This window comes from Octopus sinensis, linkage group LG3 (genome assembly GCF_006345805.1).
Source record: "Octopus sinensis linkage group LG3, ASM634580v1, whole genome shotgun sequence".
NCBI lineage: Eukaryota > Metazoa > Mollusca > Cephalopoda > Octopoda > Octopodidae > Octopus > Octopus sinensis.
This window is the reverse complement of record NC_042999.1, coordinates 125604091-125624143: the sequence shown is the minus strand read 5'-3', so window position 1 is coordinate 125624143 and position 20053 is coordinate 125604091. Positions and strand designations below refer to the sequence as shown.

Here is a 20053-nt window from a genome sequence, read left to right as displayed (position 1 = left end):
AAAAAAATTTCTAAATGCAACAAAAGATGTAGATGAGAATTAAATCCAAAGAGAATGCTTCATGCAGGATAATCCATTTAATATAATGAAATCATTTAGTTTCATAAAAAAAAATCCTGGTATTATGATGATTGAAATCAAGCTGTTGATGATCCTCCCTTTTTCTTCTTAAAATAAATCTGTATGCTTAACCTATAGAAGCATGAAAAATAACTATTAGAATAAGGCTGATGCAATTAATATATAAATGTAGTCACCTATCACTGCTTACAGTTACAATAAATTCAGTAGTGTAATTTTTGTAGTGTTTTAACTATATTAAACCAGTTATATCGTTCTGGTACTGTAAGTTATCTCATATGTTAGAACATTAAAACTAATTATTCAAAAATGTACTGAAACTTATGCTTTTAATTTTGGAGGTCCAAAAAGTTAGTTTTGTTTCATTACTTCATTAAAACTAGAATAAGTCAAAACAACAAGAGAGCTCCAAATGGTTGCATGACCTACCAAGAATAGTTTCCAATTCTTCCTCAAAGGATATTGTAGATAATGTAGCCACAGATATATATATAAAAAAGGAGTGCTTACAGCTAGTACATGTTTCATCAAAGGTTTTCTCAATCAAGACAGACCTGGGGCTTAACAATTATTCCTGTGTCGGTGGAACATAAAAAACACCATCCGAGCGTGGCCGTCTGCCAGCCTCGTCTGGCACCTGTGTCGGTGTCACATAAAAAACACCATCCGAGCGTGGCTGTCTGCCAGCCTTGTCTGGCACCTGTGTCGGTGGCACATAAAATCACCCACTACACTCTCGGAGTGGTTGGTGTTAGGAAGGGCATCCAGCTGTAGAAACACTGCCAGATCTGACTGGCCTGGTGCAGCCTTCGGGCTTGCCAGACCCCAGTTGAACCGTCCAACCCATGCTAGCATGGAAAGCGGATGTTAAACGATAATGATGATGATGATGATGATCTGTCCATCACTCTCTCCCAAAATGTTTTGCTACTAACATATAAGTTAGCTGGTTCTGCAAAGTCAGATATTCTAGATGTCTTAATCAAATTGTTCTAAAATAAATATTCTCCCTTATACCAATTATCATCATCTTTTTACATTTTTTCCCCAAAGCTTACATTAGTTGAGTGGGCTTCTCCAGCATAGCATTACATTGTTTGTTGCAGTCTTTTGTCATCTTCTTCAAGAGATTTAGCTTCATGAAATCAATTTTCACCTCTACATCTAATGTCTTCATTGGTCTTCTGCTACAAGTTCCTTCCTCTTGGATTGATAGGCACTTCTTTTCACAGATGTATTTCTTCATATATATCACACATCTGTATCAGCTCAGTATTTTCTTCACACTACATCTAATTCCTTTCATTCAAGAATTTTCTCTCAGCTCATTTGTGTTCTTCATCCACACTAACATTATACATTGAACAGAGCATGCTCACCTTATTTATTTCCAACATTCACACTCCACTGCATTCAGTACACATGTTTTGCTAGTGTGTAACATCACATTATATATAAGTATCCTACAATCTACCCTTCATTGTGGGAGAGAATGTATTTGTTGCCATTTGAGATAACAGGGGCCCTAAACTTTTCCACCTCATTCTTACTCTGGCTACTATGCTTTCATAAGACCCTAATTGTGTCATTAGGAAAAGGGCATCAGTGATAACCTGTTAACAGAGATTGGAACTACACCTCATCCCTTAAGTTTCTTCATAATTAGTTGTACTACCACTTGTTTTGTTACTTTCACTCACTTAATCTATCAGTTTGATACCCCTATAATTGCTTCTTTCTGGTCATACTGTTACACCAGTTATTGCAGATGACCCCATCCTGTATTACCAGACTGACTAATTGACTTGCAACTGTCACATTTTATCAGATATTTCCAGCAGCCTTCCCTTCCTTTATATTCATAATGTCCAGCTTAACTATATTTTTGTCAATTCCAGTAACTGGCAACTCTGTTGGGTTTGCTGGTGGGTAGTCCTTTTCTTTCCCATGCATTCTCTTCATTCAACAATCTTTCTTAGTGGTATTTCAATGTCTCCTCCTCAGTGTCAGTGAGGGTAAGCCTGATTATTATGTATGCACTTTTCACTGATGATGTCCTCATTCATACTGACACTCTACTCTGCAATCCAGAACACCTCACATTGCAGAAGTTTGTACTTCTAAGGGCCACCATATAAGGTTTGCATAGATAATCCAAACTCAACACTAATCATTTTGCAACTACAACTTATTGAATCTATTGAACTATAATGTTACTTAACTTAATACTATATAATTCATCCTTGTATAATGTTATTAAAAAAATTTATATTAATTGAAAATCTAAAGTAGAAGTCTCTTGTTCATAAATGTCTTCTTTAAATGTTACCAATACACATGTCTGCTGAAATTCTCAATATTGTTGAGTATATCTGGCTTTTGATGTAGAATAAACAGACAGCAGTTGCAAATGTAGTTTTTATTCCTAGCTGTGGTTATTTCATTTCATTTATGAATATTCTTAGGAAAGACATAAACATTTCTAAATCCATTTCTTTACCCAAAATTAATTGGGCTAATTTCATTATCTGTTTATGAAAGATCACACAAGTGACTTTTGCAATTGTGTTTAGTCATTTCTTATGATATACCAGCTTTTGATAGCTGGTGTTTTACAATCAAACATCTTCCTTGGGTACATCACTTTGGGCTGACCACTAGCAACAATGACATTATTGTTAATGACTTAAGGCTCTTCTTCATTTTGTGTATATATCCTTTATCTCATAATAGCAACTACTCTGATATATGAACCTCTCATATAGAAAGACACTATGACAAAAAGTATTTATTAAAAAAAATATTTATTAAATTGATAGGACTCAAAGTTGGACCCTAAGCTGTTCTAACTTTGCCAACAAGAATGCCAAAAGATAAAACTATTCAATTTGTTCTTTCTTTTTAAATGTTATTTTCTTTTAAGATCTACTATTATTGAAAATTTCATTTAAAATGCTTACCTTTTTCATGCATCGTGACAAAGATGGTCATTGTAGAAGTTTACTGGCAAGTTTATTCAATGATTATAAGATTTCAATTGTTCATATATTTTTACTGGGAATAAAACTATTTGTACAATTTCAGGTGTGTTATTGACAGCTGTCTGCCTAATCACAGAAATGTGTGAAAAGAGTCCAGACACACTGCTTCATTTTAGAAAGGTAAGTGCTGTTAATATACTTAAACACTCCCCCTCCCCCATAGTTTTGAGGTAAGTCTTAAATATGTCCATTTATTTGATACCCTATACTTTGTTTTAGGGGGGGAATGCTCTCTCCTTATATATACATGATACATATATATATATATATATGGATGTTACAGCAAATATATTTGGCATAACAGCAGATATAGTTTGCTCATTTATGTTAATAGAAATACAAAATATTCAAAATTAGTTTGTTTGCACAACAGTATTGAACTTCCAGTGATGTACTATGTTTAAAGATTTTCAGACCTGAGAATTGGGCCTTAAATTTGTGTCAGCAGGGACTTAAAATAAATGACCTACCATTCATTTATCACCCTATTCCTAACAATAGGGGGATAAAAGAAATGGTGTTTCTTTTTTGACAGAATTTTTTATTTAAAATGTGTGTACCTGTTTTATAATGTAATTTGTTATAGTCCATTTGCTGTAGTGTTTCATTTCTTGATTTTATAATACTTTTCTGTTTACTGTTATTAACCTGTTGCTTCTAATTAATATACTAATAATGTTCAAGTAGAAAATCTAAAAAATAAATACAGAAGTACAAAACCTTTTCTGTACAGGAAAAAAATAGTTACTGAGCAAATTCAAGAGATGATCAACATTTACCAAAATATGTGGTTGCTTACAATACAAAATGTCCACATCAACATCACATACAGAGGCCTCAATACTCTTGCTTAAAATGTTATAAATAGAATGAAGTACCAAATACATTACAGTTTATTTTGGCTTAACCATTTCTACATGTACCCATATAGTAAAGGTCAATTTCTGACTTGATGATTTCAGTTGCTATCTTTATGAAATTATAATAGACAGAATTCAATGACAAACATGAACTGGGAATTAAATTTATACTAAATGGTATCAAACATGTATGTTACATTTTAAAAGATGAATAGTATGACAAAATCACTGTTTAAGGACCAGCAGTGCTGATTCAAAATACCATATAGATTTACTTTTAAGATGCTTGAATATGCATTTTAATAAGCATTGATTATATTATCCATGTTGGACATTTACATCTATAGACTGACAATTATAACTTATTCTCATCTCTAGTTTATTGTGGAATTGCTCATGTATGTCATTCTAAAGTTATTCTGTGGAGGTTTAATATACCTACATTGAGCTTCATTAGTTTATTACCTTCAAATTTATTTGTTGAAATACTAACCCTCTTTTTAAGCTTGCCTAAATTTCTCTTATTTGTAATCTTAATTCTGTGTGTGTGTGTGTTTGTGTGTGTGTGTGCATCACTGTTTTTTTGTTTGACTATATCTAACAGCATGTCTTTGCATTGGTTACAATTGAAATATTTATTAGAAAGCCTGTTAATATTACATTTTTTTAAATAAAGTTTTCCCTATGTATGACTATTATGAAAAACAAAATTAAAAGTTTTGAATATTGATTTAAACTTTTGATATACAAATGTTTAGCAGTAACTGCAACTTTAGCACAAATTTATAATTACATTTTATACATAAGCAAATCCATAACTACTAACTGCTGTTTAAATTAGTAGGAACTCACCTGTGTCGACAGTCTATTAATCACCTGCTTTACTAGTAAATATAGACTAGGTAGTCTTGCGCTTTTGTGATATATATATATATATAAGTTGTATTGATTTCACTGCCACTTTTAAATAGACGGTATCAACTAGGTGGTTCTGTTTACACTTTCCATCTTTATTGCATTCTATCATTAAAGGTTAAAATTTTCCCATAACAGTGTATATTTTCTGTATTTGCTGCATCATATTAAAATAATTTTGCTCATTAATGTCCTTATTAAAGACATATATATGTGCTTTGATTAATATTCTCAAGATATTAAAATAAAATTTGACATTAGCACAATTTCAACACTTGAATAATCGTTTATTCATGCTACTTATCAGTTTCTTTCTTTCTTTTTCTTTTTTTTTTTTTTTTGAAATTTATGGAGGAAAATATGTATCAAATTCTCAGTGTGTTATTGTTGTTGTTAGGTTTATATTTTGTCAGTTTGCATTTGTTTATTTTTTTCTTTTTAATTTGTTATGTTTTAGACTGTTGCTGTGACATTTTGTCTGGTAAAAGATAAGTAACATCAACAGTTTAATAGTTACAGAAAAATGTTCAGTTGAGGACAGGTATGGCTGTATGAAGAAAGTTCACTTTGCAACCATGCTGTTCCAGTTTTGTCACACTACCCAGCATCTTGAGCAAGTGTCTTATATCATAAGCTCAGATTGCAACTGGAATTTAGATTGAAATTGTGCAGAAGACTAACATATATGTATTTACATACATGTACATATATACATGAATGTATGTATTTTTTACCAACATATATAAACAAATGGCATAAACATCAGAGAGAAAATTATAAAAATGATGTTCTTCAAAGTCCTTTCCAATATTTATTTTGCACTGAGTTACAAACACTCCCTTGTCACTCTTACTGTGAGAAATATAGTGAACATACATTGACCTATTGGAAACCTGTAACCAATGACATTCCTCACTGACTGTGATGATATAAAATAAGTTTGAATTTGATTACTCCAGCAGAAAAATTACTCTAAAATGTTAGAAAAAGATCTGGAATAAAATATTCTAAAAAAATAAATTGTAGTCTAGCCTCTTATACTCTAAAAGATGTTGCTATTTTGAATAGATTATGATGTTAAATAGCCCAATTAAAATGTCCTTTGAACATATAGTTTGATTTAATGGTTCTTTTCTAAAATAAATATAATTAATGATCCGCTGCACTTAGACTCTGCATGACATTGCAACTTATTTTATACTCAATCTATGAAAAATATTGGCACTCTGAAATTCTTCAGATCATTCTTTATTCTTTTATACTAACTGTAGCCATACTGAGACACCATCATGATACCTTTTTTTCTTTTTTTTTTTAGCTTTAGAAACTAAAGATTTATTTTAAAATTGGCTTTATAACTAATGTTTTTGTTTTTGAAATTGTATGCAGATATTAACAATCAGTTTAAAAACTAGACTTTTCTTGTGTGTTTCTAAATTTCAAAACTAAAATCAAAGCAATATCCATCATTGTACAGACTCTTCATTAATGGATAAGTTGTATAATTAATTACTTGTGTTTGTGTATGATAAAGATATTAAGTACTTTCTCTTTAACTTACATGGTTCGATATTATTATTATTTCTAAATAAGACACAAGACCAACAGTTTTAAAGGGAGGGGTTAGTTGATTCCATCAATCTTCGTACTTTATCTACCCCAAAAGGACAGAAGGCCAACTTTGCCTTTTATCCTTTCAAGATTGATTAAATACATACCAGTCAAGCATTGTGATTAATGGTGTTGATTAACCTTCTTTCAAAATTGTTGGCCTTGTCTCTAAATTAGACATTATAAAACAAATGCCTTGTGTTATTTATTCCAGTTCTATATGTTCTCAGTTCAAATCTGGCTATGGTCAACATTGCCTTTCATTTATACAGGACCAATACTTGGGTTATTGGTATTGACTAATCCTCTCCCCTCAACATTGCTGTCCTTGTGGCTAGATTAGAAACCATTGTTATTATTATTTAAAGTAGCAAGCGAACAAACTCATTAGATCATCAGAAAAAATGCTTTGTGATATTTCTACTGACATGTTACATTCTGAGTTAAAATTCAGCCAAAGTCAACTTTGCCTTTCATCCTTTCAGGGTTGGTAAAATAAATACAAGTTGAACACTCGGGTTGATCTGGCCATGTGCCAAAATTTGAAGCTAAGGCATCGAGCTGGCACAATCGTTAGTATGCTGGACGAAATGATTAGTGGTTTTCCACCCATTGCTATGTTCTGAGTTCAAATTCTGCCTTTCATCCTTTCGGGGGTCAATAAATTAAGTACCAGTGAAACACTGGGTTTGATGTAATTGGTTGATCCTCTCTGCCAAAATTTCAAGCCTTGTGCCTTTCGTAGAAAGGATTATTACTATTACGTAGTCTGATAGATTAATGTTATAGTATGATCTCAATATACCAATGTTTGGAAATCAACTCTTACAAGTATCCTGGTACTACAATGGATTTTGCCCCCCCCCCTTTTGTTTTAAAGTTACATGATTATTTTTGTAGAAGTCTTTTAATTTCAACATTATCATTCACAATTAATTTCTTCTGTTTGATCCAACAAACTGAAATCTCAAGTTAGCTATGGATATTGCTTATCACAAACAACTCGAATATCATTCCTTACCATTATACAATTTGCTTTATGCAGATCTATCAATTTGTTTATCATTTCACATTGTAAGATATAAACAGGTTTTTCTAATTTTTATTTTCGGTGTGTTTGTAAGTTGCTTAAATTTTTTGGCTCCCCCCATTTTTTATGTTATACTCTTTAAAAGCACATACAGCTGGACTGACAATGAATTTTTTTATACAGAACTTCAAACAAATGGGTTTGTTTTTTTTTCTTTTAGAAGGAAGGGGGGGGGGGTTTCACATTAAATTGTATCATTTCATTTTTTTTTTTTTTAAATATAAAGTGGCTTTATTTGACCTATTTCTTATTGACTTAACTGATTTTATGTTTGACATCTTTTGTGTATTCTGCAGGATGATTTGGAGGTAGGAACTTGGTTAGTTATTTTAATGTTTATAAAAAAAAATCAAGAAAAATGCAGATTTGTGAATATAAGGTTGTGCACCTTAAAACAAGTTATTAAAAAAAAACATTCTGAGCATGATTTCTTGTATTTTTTTTTTTCCTTTTTCCCCCCTTACATTGATGGCTTTTGCTCAGTAATTAATATCTGAGTAATTTGGGAAAATAGCTTTTTTTTCTCAACTGATTCCTTCCTAACTTCACATTCTTATATTTGCAGTATGTGTCTATATTACCAGAAGTACCTTTTTTTTTTTAATATTTCAAGAAAAATGTAAAAGAAATAAAGTACCATAAATTTCTTTAATCTGTCTTTGGTTGGTAGAAAAATTATTTTAATCAGTATAATTCCAATTTGAACATTAGAGATATGTCAATGTTTAGAATGAACAGTTTTGAGAATATAGCAGTAATGCACTGCTGAATCTAGTTAGTAAATTTTTTCAATCTTTGTTTTTAATAGGTAGATTCCACTTTCATATTTATAAAAATGAATAAAGCAATTAAGGAGTGTGGAAAATTTCACTGCTACCCTCAAGATATGAGTTAATTTACTTCATACTCTACTACTCCTTACAGCAATTCAAATTCTTTTTGGTTATGTTCTTAATGTTCCATCACAAAAATATTTTTTAGTATAGAAAGGTGGACATTTTAACTAATGCTGATATATGGCAGAGTTAATTGTATTCATTAGATCTAATAATTTATGTAATCTTAGTAGCTCTAACATCATTTGATGTTAGATTTTTAAATTGAAATAAATTTAGAAGCCTGCCTTCTAGAGTTTAGAAATATAGTAAATGGCAACTTCACAAATTATTTAAGCAGTGTTGTTTAATCATTCATTGTGACTCTAAAATAGAAATAAAAAGTTAATATTAAAAAACAAATCTGTTGCTTCTGATTGATAAGTTTAATTCTTACTGTTGATGTTTTCTAATTTTGCCATTTTTCAAGTTGATAAAGTTTTTTATAGAGACCAAGTAATTTAACTAATGCTTACTTTTCTCAAAGTAATTTCTGACTCCCGTAAGTTACAAACAATACTGATGTTTTAACTTCTGGTAATATAGAGATGTCTATTTTTCTGCAGTTATTCACATCTTGTTGTTTAATGGTTCATTTTAATATTTGGTGATGGTAACTTTCACCTTCTGTTTAATCTTCTCATAGGTAACAGGTGTATTAGTTATATTGACGTAAGCTATTTGAAAACAAAGCATTCTCTCAAACACATATGCTCACACATTCACATTTTACATTACGTGAATATTATATAATATATATTGACTGCAATACCAAAGTTTATTTTGATATTGTGTGTGTGTGTGTGTACAAGAATAAGTTAGTGCTTACTGCTTAAAGTTTCAGAATTATTTGTGAAGTAATTCCAATTCCATAAAAAAAAAGCTTTTTTTTTTCTTTCTTTGTAATTATTGCTACCTAGTTGTTGCAGTCAGGTGGAAGTGTAATTGGCTCATTAAAATGGGATTAGAAAGTACAAAAAAATCTATGCTGAAGTCAAATCATGAGGCTGCTCAAAGCAGTGAAGGATATTTAAAATTATAACTAATGTTAATAGAGCAATTGAAGTATATGGAGCAGATTCAAATAGAACATAGTTTCTGCTGTAATTAACAGTTCAACTTTTATTGTTTTTTGTTGTTAAGTTTACTATACTAGTATTTTCATAGTTAAGACAGTGTTATGCTAGTTGCTGTTGTTTAACCTCAGGTCAGCTTTGATCCAGCAGACCTATGATCAAAGGTGCTCAATCCATGAACATTTAGTTTTGTTTGTTTTTTTTTCCTTTTTTCTTACATAATGTAACTAGGGACATTTTCCAATGCATCTTTCCATTTTAACCCTTTAGTGTTCAGATTATTCTATCAAACATAATGCCTATTGATTCCCATTGATTCGAATTAATCATGCATTATCTCATATCTTCAAGATCTTGATGGTGTAATTACTTAATGTAGAATAACATTGTAGGGTAGGTGTGAGAGCCTGGATCTGGCCAGTTTGAACATAAAACAGGTAGAATACTTTTGGCCGGATATGGCCGGTTTAAATACTAAAGGGTTAAGACAGTAGGTTTGGGATTTAGAGCAATTTGACCACTCTTCGTTACTCTTTGAGTGATCATATAGAAGTTTTTCAAGTTACATGCAAATCATTCCATGCCATAAGTTCATTTTCAAGCATGTGGATAAATGAGTTAATGGATCACCTGTTCTTACTTGTAGTATCATGTAAGGTATAACTTCCATGAGGAAGCATTCATATATTACATTAGTGACATCTAACAGTTTTCTCAAACATTCCTTTATTCTTCATAAACTATTTAATTTTCTTTTGATCCTATGTACTTGCATTACTTTTTATTAATCAATCATTAGCCAGTTATTGTATTTGTAAAATAATAAAGCTAATTTACTCTCATAGCAAATTTGTTTATGTTTACTCCTATAGAAATTGTATGAAATTTACAAAGTGAAAAACTAATCGAAAGAAACTTTGGTCTCGTACATGTACACACACACACACCTTTGTACAGATCATGTGGATGTGTACAATAATGTATTTAATATCATTTCCATAAAATATTTTGCAAAGCTAAGTTAATCAGTTAAAAACTTCATGAACATCAGTGGGGAAAAAATCCTATATTTCTCTTCATTAGTAATGAGATGTATTCATTAAATTGTATCTTTATTTCTACATTTATCACTTAATTTATATTATAAATACTAATCTATTAAGATGAGTTTTTTTGTTGTTGTTTTTTTTTTTTTTTAATTAAAACAGGACTTTCAAGTTTATTTTGTTTTATTATAAATATCAGCACTGAACGTTTTGTTTCATGTATAAAATATACTGGTTTTTGTGCAAGTTATTATTAGATATTGAAATCCTTTTAATTTATAAATTTTAATAAGATTTAAATTATTTTTTAATGAAAAGTTGGAAACAAAATTTTGCATTGGAGAAATCTTTTTCTTTTCTTACTCTACTGAAGCCCTTAAATATGTATGTCAATCAAGGCATGTATAACAACTATAATTGGCATGTAGTGGCATTATTCAACATTGGTCACTTCGGAAATTTTATTAATCTTGAATAATGTAGGGTGCAATACCTGTAGCAAACATTTTCCTCCTATCAACCTCTTAGTTTTATTAAGTATAAACTGCTATTCAACTAAACCGTCATGCAAACAAAGCCTTCCTTTATTACATATATATATATATATATATATATATATATATATATATATATATTTGTTTTTTATATCAAATTATATATAAAAATGATCTAATGTTAGACTGAAGGATTATTCAATACTTTTAGTAGAGTATATGTTTATTAAACTTTTATGAGAAAAAAATTTAAAATATATATATTTTTTTATCTTTCTCTAGCATTTGATACTAATTTTTCTTTTTTGTGTAAATTTTGTAGCAACAGTATATTTTGACAGTAGGGATAGTTTGTCAAACCCTTAAACTGAATAGCAGTTATAGGGTCTATGAACTAATAATAGGTTCCCCCACATTAGTCAGTTGGTAATGGAAATAACTGTCAAATATCTATTAAATCAAGTCCTATGCCCTTAAAATAGAAAGTACATATTGTAATAATGTAGTTTTAGATAATCAAAACATCGGGATGTTTGTATCTTGAATGACAAACAGCCACATTTAAGAGGTTCACAGGGGGGGAAAAAAAATGGACTGCTTCTTTATAATCCACAATTTAATAGTGCAGCATTGCAGTCTCCACAATGACCACTGCATACCAAATCATTATTGCTTTACACATGTTGACTTGCAGACATATTTAAGAAGTTCAAAGAATCAGAAAAATAGGAAAAACTCAACTTTAAAAGAATAGATTTAGCCTTTTAAGGTCAGAAGGTAATAGCAAAACTTCAATCCCGGATCAAAACCATTTCCTTCACACTTCATTATATTCATTACATAACTTTTTTACTATAAAACTTTCCTGTAAACTCTCAGAAAAATATTTTTGAAATCTAATAAATTTCATACCTCAGTAAGATATTTGTTTCCTCCTTCCAAGCAAGGCATATTTTTATTCATTGAAATAGTTTTTAAAGATTTTCAAAATTATGTTAATTTTAACTTAAAACCCTATGATGATATACTGACAGCAAATAACTTCCAAAATGATTTCTTTTATAATAGAAAATCTATACATATTCAATACTAACTCTAATTATATACATACATGCACACATACACACACATCTGTATATATATATATATATATATATATATATATATATATATATCACACACATATGCTTACACAAATCACACACATACAAATATAGACAATTAAATAATCATTGTAAGCCAAAACTAAGACTGAGGGTGAGTATGCAGTATTGTGAGAAAATAAAACCTGATGGGATCACCTTGGTCTTAAGCTATGTTGGTGCAGCATCCAGTAGTCAATCTAAATTAGCTGTCTGCTACTGATACGTAGTCTTCTTTGTAAAGAAAGTATTGAGAATGCCCTGGTCATAAGTTGTGGTAAAGGTTATGGTGTCATTCTCTTTATTGTCTTAATCACCATATTCCCTTCCACTATGAAATTTAGTGTAGCTGTCCCTTGCTTCACCCACTTTGCCATTCAGATCACTGCCCATCAGGTTGTGTTTATCTTGGTCAATCAATTGGAGATGAATGTCAGTGGAATTCCAGAATTTATCTTTGTTTATCATTGGAGCATTCTTCTTGAGAGAGGCATATCAAGAAACAGCCCGAGGACTAGTTGATGCTAAATTGATCTTCTGACAGTCCACCGACCTCAGAGATGTCCCTTATTTTCTCACTTTTCTCATTGATAACCTCTGCCACACTATTCGGGCTGGTCATGCACTTGGAAGACGACATGAAGCCTCACTGATCTTTTTATCCATAGCTCCCTTTTATTTTGTGTCCTAGATGAAGACAATTTTATATGTCAGCTCTTCAAGACCAGTTTACTGCTTCATCCTGAGAATATACTGCTAATGATGATCAACAATCAGAGTTGTTGGATCCATTTCTTTAGTTTGCTCCATCCTTGAGTGACTAACACATATTTCTTATTTTATTTGGATGAGGACAATGCACATTTCAAGGAACTACTCTAGCATCCACAGTTAAGCTCAAAATAGACATCTCTAGATATAGTATTGATATGACAGCAATGTACTCCAACAGATGTGGGGTCACTTTATATATCAGAGCCTCATGGTTAGGCAGGAAGAGAAATTAAAACATTGCTTGCAATTAGAGTCTAAGTAGCTGAATTGGCTACATCCACCAAATATTTACCAGATATTAGTCAGGCATACCTTTGGATTTTGGCTGCTTATAAACTAACAAGATCATGTGATCCTTGTTGTAATTGCAAGTTCTTCTACCAAGCATCAAATACTAGTTACTGCTACCATCCTGCACCATATTCAATTTCTTTTTGTTTAGGTTTGTTACTTGTTTCTGAGATACCAGCTACTTTTTTTTTTTTTACATCATTTCCTCGCAGTTTATTGAAATGTGACATTAGAAGTCCTGTCACCCTGCACAGTGACTTGCCATACTGGTCACTATCTCCACCAGACTTGAAAATCTGCCTTCATAGATTTTCAGATCCAAAAATCTTCCAGGATCACTACTACCCTCTTTAGCAGTCCAAGCTTTTAACATAGCTTGACAAAACAATGTCAAGCATCATTATTATTGTCATCATACTTTTCTTAAGTAAAACAATTCTAAAGCTTATTAAAATATTTTAATTTTCATGGTAAAATGTCTAATAACTGATTTCCTATTCTGTTCGTATTTATAACTGTCTCTTCAATTTACTTCTGAATGGAAAAACAGACATAAAAAAGATGGTAATGGTGATGGAGATTGGTATATATAATATCTATATTAGTATCTCCCTCAACCATTATGTTCATGTTAAATCTCTACATACTGCTATCCACTTCTGCCACTCTTTATTACTATCTCATTTTGTCTCAAAGTACGCTCAGCCTCTCTTGTACCACTATGCTCCCTACAGTTCTATCTTCCTCCTATCATGCCACCTATGTAACAAGGAATGACATCATTGGATTTATCTATTGTCAATCCCCTCCTTTTCTTTTCTACAAACCATCTTTTTCTGTTTCCCTCCATCACTTATTGCTGATATCCATCACTCTCACACCATAGTCTCTTACTCATTGCTCTCTGTCACCTCTCGCTTTCTGCACTCTCTCTTTTTCTATGACACTAGTCGTGTTGTTTCTATTCAATCTTCTTATCAACAATCTTCATGTAGTAGCTGTCTCTCACTCTCTCATCTATTCTCTTGTTCCAATCACTGGATGCTTCTCTTCTTTTACACTTTTGTCATCATCTCAGTCTAATTCTTTCCTAATTTGTATAGGAAAGAAACGAATGAAAATACAGAGACAATGCAAAGAAAGTGAAATTTTTTTTAGTTTTACTAAGGACATTCTATTGCTGGTGTAAAAACAAACATTGTAGAAAGGACACTTTAGTTTTGCTAAGGACAAGACAACCTCTCTAGTGCTGATAGTATTAATTGCACTCTGTGCACTCTATAAAGCAGTTGGTGATAGTTTTTCTGATTGGATGTCTTTCATCATCATCATCATCATTTAGCATCTGCTTTCCATGCTAGCATGGGTTGGACGGTTCAACTGGGGTCTGTGAAGCCAGAAGGCTGCATCAGACCCAGTCTGATCTGGCAGTGTTTCTACGGCTGGATGCCCTTCCTAACGCCAACCACTCCGTGAGTGTAGTGGGTGCTTTTTACGTGCCACCCGCACAGGTGCCAGATGGAGCTGGCAAACGGCCACGGACGGATGGTGCTTTTTATGTGCCACCGGCACGGGGGCCAGGCAAGGCTGGCAACGGCCACGATCGGATGGTGCTTTTTACGTGCCACCGGCACGGAGGCCAGTCGGGGCTGCATGAAATTGTGGATGTAAGACATGTTTCCCAATCTATCTAGGTAGGCAGTAGCTCCAAACAATCTAAACCAGGGTATGAAAAAAAGAGATGAAAAAAATTTAAGCTTTTGTTGCTTCTATATTAATAATAATTTCTAAGACTAGCACAAGGCCACGAAATTTTAAGAAACGAGCATTATTGGTATATATCAATCCAAGGAAAAAACATGCCAACAAGAGAACCTCTATTATAGCTGCTCGTCATATAGAAAAAGCAACCAGATCTTCCTCAAATCACACCCATCTTAAATAATGAAAGGATACATTTGATAATATAGACCTGCATGCCTGAGGGTCAGTCTGCTGATAAACAACAACAATAATATATTTTATCAACCCTGAAAGTATGAAAGAATAGACTATTATTTCTGTTATACCGCTCTAATAATCATGTTAGTAGTTAATACATAATTGGGTACTTGTTGACAAGAAGTAGCAGAATTCAAACTAAATGCTTTACAGTGTTTAGTTTAATATGTACTTCTTGCTGGGAACAGCTTTGCCATATATCTATCCAGGATCAATAAAATAATAGCTGTAATGCTTTAGGCTCAACTCAGTTATCTACATCTATTTATTACAAAATTGTGACCTCATGCTAATGTTAGAAATCAATAATTAGCACATTAGAGCACTAAAAATAAAAGTAACAGTAGATTTTTAGGCAAAGTACATTACAGTATCTAATTTCATTCCTCTTAAATTTCAATTTAAGATTTAGTGTTTGGGAACTTGACTTTTCATGCATATAGGGGTTTATAAAATATGTTGACTTGAAGCAAACAACTATATCTTCCTTATAAATATAAATGGTTTATGTGAGGACTTGGTAATTAGCTCTGTAGCAAGTGAGGCAGAATTCTGCTAAGTATTATTGAGCAAAGTGGTTGTTCACAATGACAGGAAATATCAAATTTTTGAGATCAATGTTGACTTTTTATTACTGTGTTGAATTTCATGAAATGTTGACATTTAAGTAGGAGTACCTTTTACTTAGCACTTCTAGTATTCACCATCACCTTTTCTGTTACTGCTCATCACTTATTCCATTCACTCATATATAGATAATATACATCCTATAAAGTTATTATAATCATTTGCCTGGTTTTTCCATGCTGACATGGTTTTAATGCAACTGAAATATATCGCCATTTCTTGAAAAAAAAAAACCCAAATAATTAATACATATTTTTTTCTTTTTATATTGAGAGAAAAACTTTTTGTATCCACCAATGGAGATAACAGCTCTCTGTACTTATTTCATAACTTTTTTTTAAATTCAGTCATCAAATAGTGTTGAAATGGTAAAAATTGTTGACTAGGTAGCAACAATTTCTCCTATTCTGAGGAATTTATGTACTTCATTTCATAGTACAGATTTTCTTACCCATTCCTTTTCTATATATTCAACAAATCCACTTGAATGCATTGTTTTTTTGTTTTTTTTATGTTTTATTATTTTTTGGTTTTTGTGCTCTGTCTTACTTATCACTACTTTGGCTTTTCCACTCTCGGCTTTTAAGTCATTTGGTCAAAGGATTTTTCCTCCATGTTCAGAACTTTTTATGCAACTCTTTGGCAGTACAACAAAAAATAGGTCATTGATATATAACAGTTCCAAAACAGATTCAATCTTGAATTCTGTTATTTTCTCAAAAACTTTGTTAGAAAGAAAAAAAAGAGTTGGGGGATGATACTCCGATATCATCCATCTGCACATAAGATTCTTCACTGAATTTCCCTTGAATTTTGTTCTAGCCTTGAGTAAACTTTTACATTTTAAAAAAATAATCTGCTTAAAAAGAAATGGGGGTAATGGTCCTAGTAGTTGATATTCAGTTTAAATACCTGTAGGAATCTGCAAGAAGGTGATTATGAAAAATATTTTGCACAAAGTGTGAGGATAAATGAGATGTAATAAGGGAGCTAAAGATGGGTACATCAAATTGATAAGAGTAGAGGTAGTATTCAGTTTGATAGTTCAGGGAAACAGGCCATTTTAATATTAGCAGTTCTAGAAAGAGCCAAGTCACTTGTAGTTCATCAGCTATGACAATTTCCAACCACCTTTTCTTGATCCTCTGTCAAACAAATTTCTTTCCTGTCAATGAGCTCTTCTGCATCTTTAGGGGATGTTTATATAGGATCTGCATCTTAGGATGTAACTGCCATACTGATTACTAGCCACAGTTAGTACATTTTATTCTTATCCCTATGCTCTTGCAAAAGACATGCATGTAACAAAGCCACCTCTTCCCTGTACATAATATTTGATAGGTATTGTTGATTATTATTATTATTACTATTTTTTAATATACAAGTATATGAGTGGGAAATGTAGATGTTTCAGCTTTGACTTTAGATCACAAATAGACAAAATTGTGTCTGTGTACATTTCCCATTTGTATTTTTTTAAATTTCTTTCTTTCAGTTTAAAATATCACTTATTCCGCTTGAATTCCTTAAGTGGATTTTATTCAATGTCATTGATCACTGTTGTAGCAATAAATATGGTAAAAGTGCATTTTGTGCCAGTTAAGCATATTGTTGCTTAGATTGACAATGGCTGATAGTTGATGGCAATTACCAATAGCTACATTGAATGAACATTTCTTTTTATATTTGATTTATTTCTTTATTACTTTTCTTCATATAACTGCTTTTTGAATATTAATGGAACTAAAGATAGTTCTCTGTCTATATATATATGTGTGTGTGTGTGTGTGTGTATGTGTGTGTGTATATATGTGTGTGTGTGTATATATATGTATATATATATAATATATATATGTATATATATATTAACAAACTAAGGAAAATAATTATATATGTTAATAATTGCTTGCGTTTAATAAATTATGATTTTGATAATCAAGATTATTTTAAGAAAGAATAATATAAAAGTAAATGGAGATACAATGTGTCTTTATTTATTCACATTTAAAGTCCAAACAAAAATAACTCTTGTGGCCTATTATTATTGAAGCTTTCTTGACTGGAGTAGACAAATATTTACTTCATGATATTTCATCTTCTTTCTATTATTACACAAAGTGTATATCACTATCAATAGATCACAGATTTATTGAAGCAGTTATTTACACATGTACTTAGTTACTTGGCAGAATCTTTATTCTTTATTGTTATGAAGTAGTACAGTATTCAAGATTTGTCTCTGTTGTGGAAATGAATGAATCTGATGGTTATGATTGTTATTTTATTTATTTTACGCTTGTTATAGTCTTCAGTGCTTAACATTTTCCCACTATTCTGAGGCAGTGTTGTTGAATCTCTGACACATGTCCGCAGTGATGAACTTTCAAAATTGTCCCTGTAATATTGTTATAAAACATTTATCTAAAAGCATTTAACTAAATCTAAAATATATGTGACACTCTAGTAACAGGAGTTTTAAAGGAATTAAAATTTTGAAACACCAAGATAAAAAAGTTTTCAGACAACCATTAACTCATTAACTATTATTATTTACAATTAAACTGCCTCATTTTATACTACATTGTTCACAAAAGCTATATATTTTTGTAGACTTCCCTCTCTCTGTTTTGGGTATAATGGCCAGCTAAAACAAATTATTGATATATTTTCTCTATAATTTGAACTTGTGTGAGACAACAAAATTGATTTCTCTTATATATTCACTCTTGAGAGATTGAGTAATGTTCTCATCTCTTAATTTTCAATATAACAAAAAAAAAGAAAAATGTCTTCTCATTCTACTCCCCTAGCCAAGATTTCTAAAAAGTAAACAGCAACATTGGCAGATTTTGTTGTTGTTAATACACACACACACACACACATACATTCTCTCTCTGTCCAACCCATACCAGCATGGTCATTGGACATTAAATGATGGTGATGATGATGCCTTGTATTGACATAATGAAATTTTAATTGTTGCTGTTCCATACACCTCAAAAGAAATATTTAAGAATTTTTGGTTAAAATTTTGAATCTGTATAAGTACTGCAATACTTTTCATTCTGGAAAATTTGTATTCCTGAAGAATTTGCTATTATAAGGATATGCTACAGTGGAAACCTTTTTTTTTTTAAGTTATAGAATACAATGCATTTCTACAAAACTCTTGTGAAGAATATGTAACCACATTTGAAACCATAACCAGAGTTTCCATAGCATAGAGGAATCTTGTATGATAATAATTTTCTAATGTAATATTAAGTTAGAGTAGAAATCTTTGAAATCCAATGGACAAATTAGATGAAATACTTCGCTTGGATCATTACTTTGGGTGCATTTTAACCAATAGCTATTGCAAGTTATCAATTCATATACATTTTAGAAAAAATACTGCCAAATATTTATAAAATGTCCTCTTTTACAAATATCTGAGAGCAAATTTTCTTTCCTGTCACAAATATTAGTTTTGAAATATGGTTTCCATCCTTTTAGGGATAATGAATTATATATCAACTATTGGATAGGAAAATTTGAAATAAATTCTTTTGCAGTGCTTGATACCAAGTTTTGTTATAATCCAATCTAGTCCTATAACTTAAGTAATATCAGAGTCAAAAATGATATTTCATTCATTGAGCTTTCTCGTATGTTTGAATGCTTTATAGGTTTATAATGTAGAAAATTTACCACATCAGTATGGCTGACATTGACACCAATTCTTTCTTTTATCTGGCTCATGTTTTGTATTCATTCTATGGAATTCAAGCTAAGTATTGTTGTACATAGCAAACACACATAACTTGATTTATTGTTTTGTTCATTGTATCCTGAACTGAATAGAAGGGTTATAGGTTTCTGAAGACAACTTCTGTGGTGCTGTTGTCAGTATAAAAAAAAATGTCTCTTGTGTCTTCTGTTCTAACTTAGCAGTTGCTAATTAATAAGAGAATCCTAGCCATTTTAAAAATAAACAGACAGCTGCAACCTTTACAAAATCTTTTTCGGTGTAAAGACATGTAGAAAGATGCTGTTTTTTTTACTTCTTCAACCCAAGTAGCAATAAAACAGCAGGCATAAAATCATTAATGATAGTGACGATGACTCATATTTGAAAATCCTTTTGGAA

General features: G+C 31.3%; 1 protein-coding gene across 16 annotated transcripts in view; it reads left to right on the top strand.

The window, feature by feature from the left end:
- The window catches only part of LOC115209788 (AP-1 complex subunit gamma-1), a 126970-nt gene that overhangs the window by 72684 nt on the left and 34233 nt on the right, over positions 1-20053 (top strand). For 13 of the 16 annotated variants that reach the window (XM_036501268.1, XM_036501278.1, XM_036501271.1 and 10 more), the window contains 2 exons: positions 3166-3242; positions 7895-7906. In XM_036501268.1, coding sequence (XP_036357161.1) covers positions 3166-3242; positions 7895-7906 — 89 coding nt within the window. The remainder of the gene's footprint in view (positions 1-3165; positions 3243-7894; positions 7907-20053) is intronic. The other 3 variants (XM_036501275.1, XM_036501280.1, XM_036501282.1) reach the window with 1 other exon arrangement.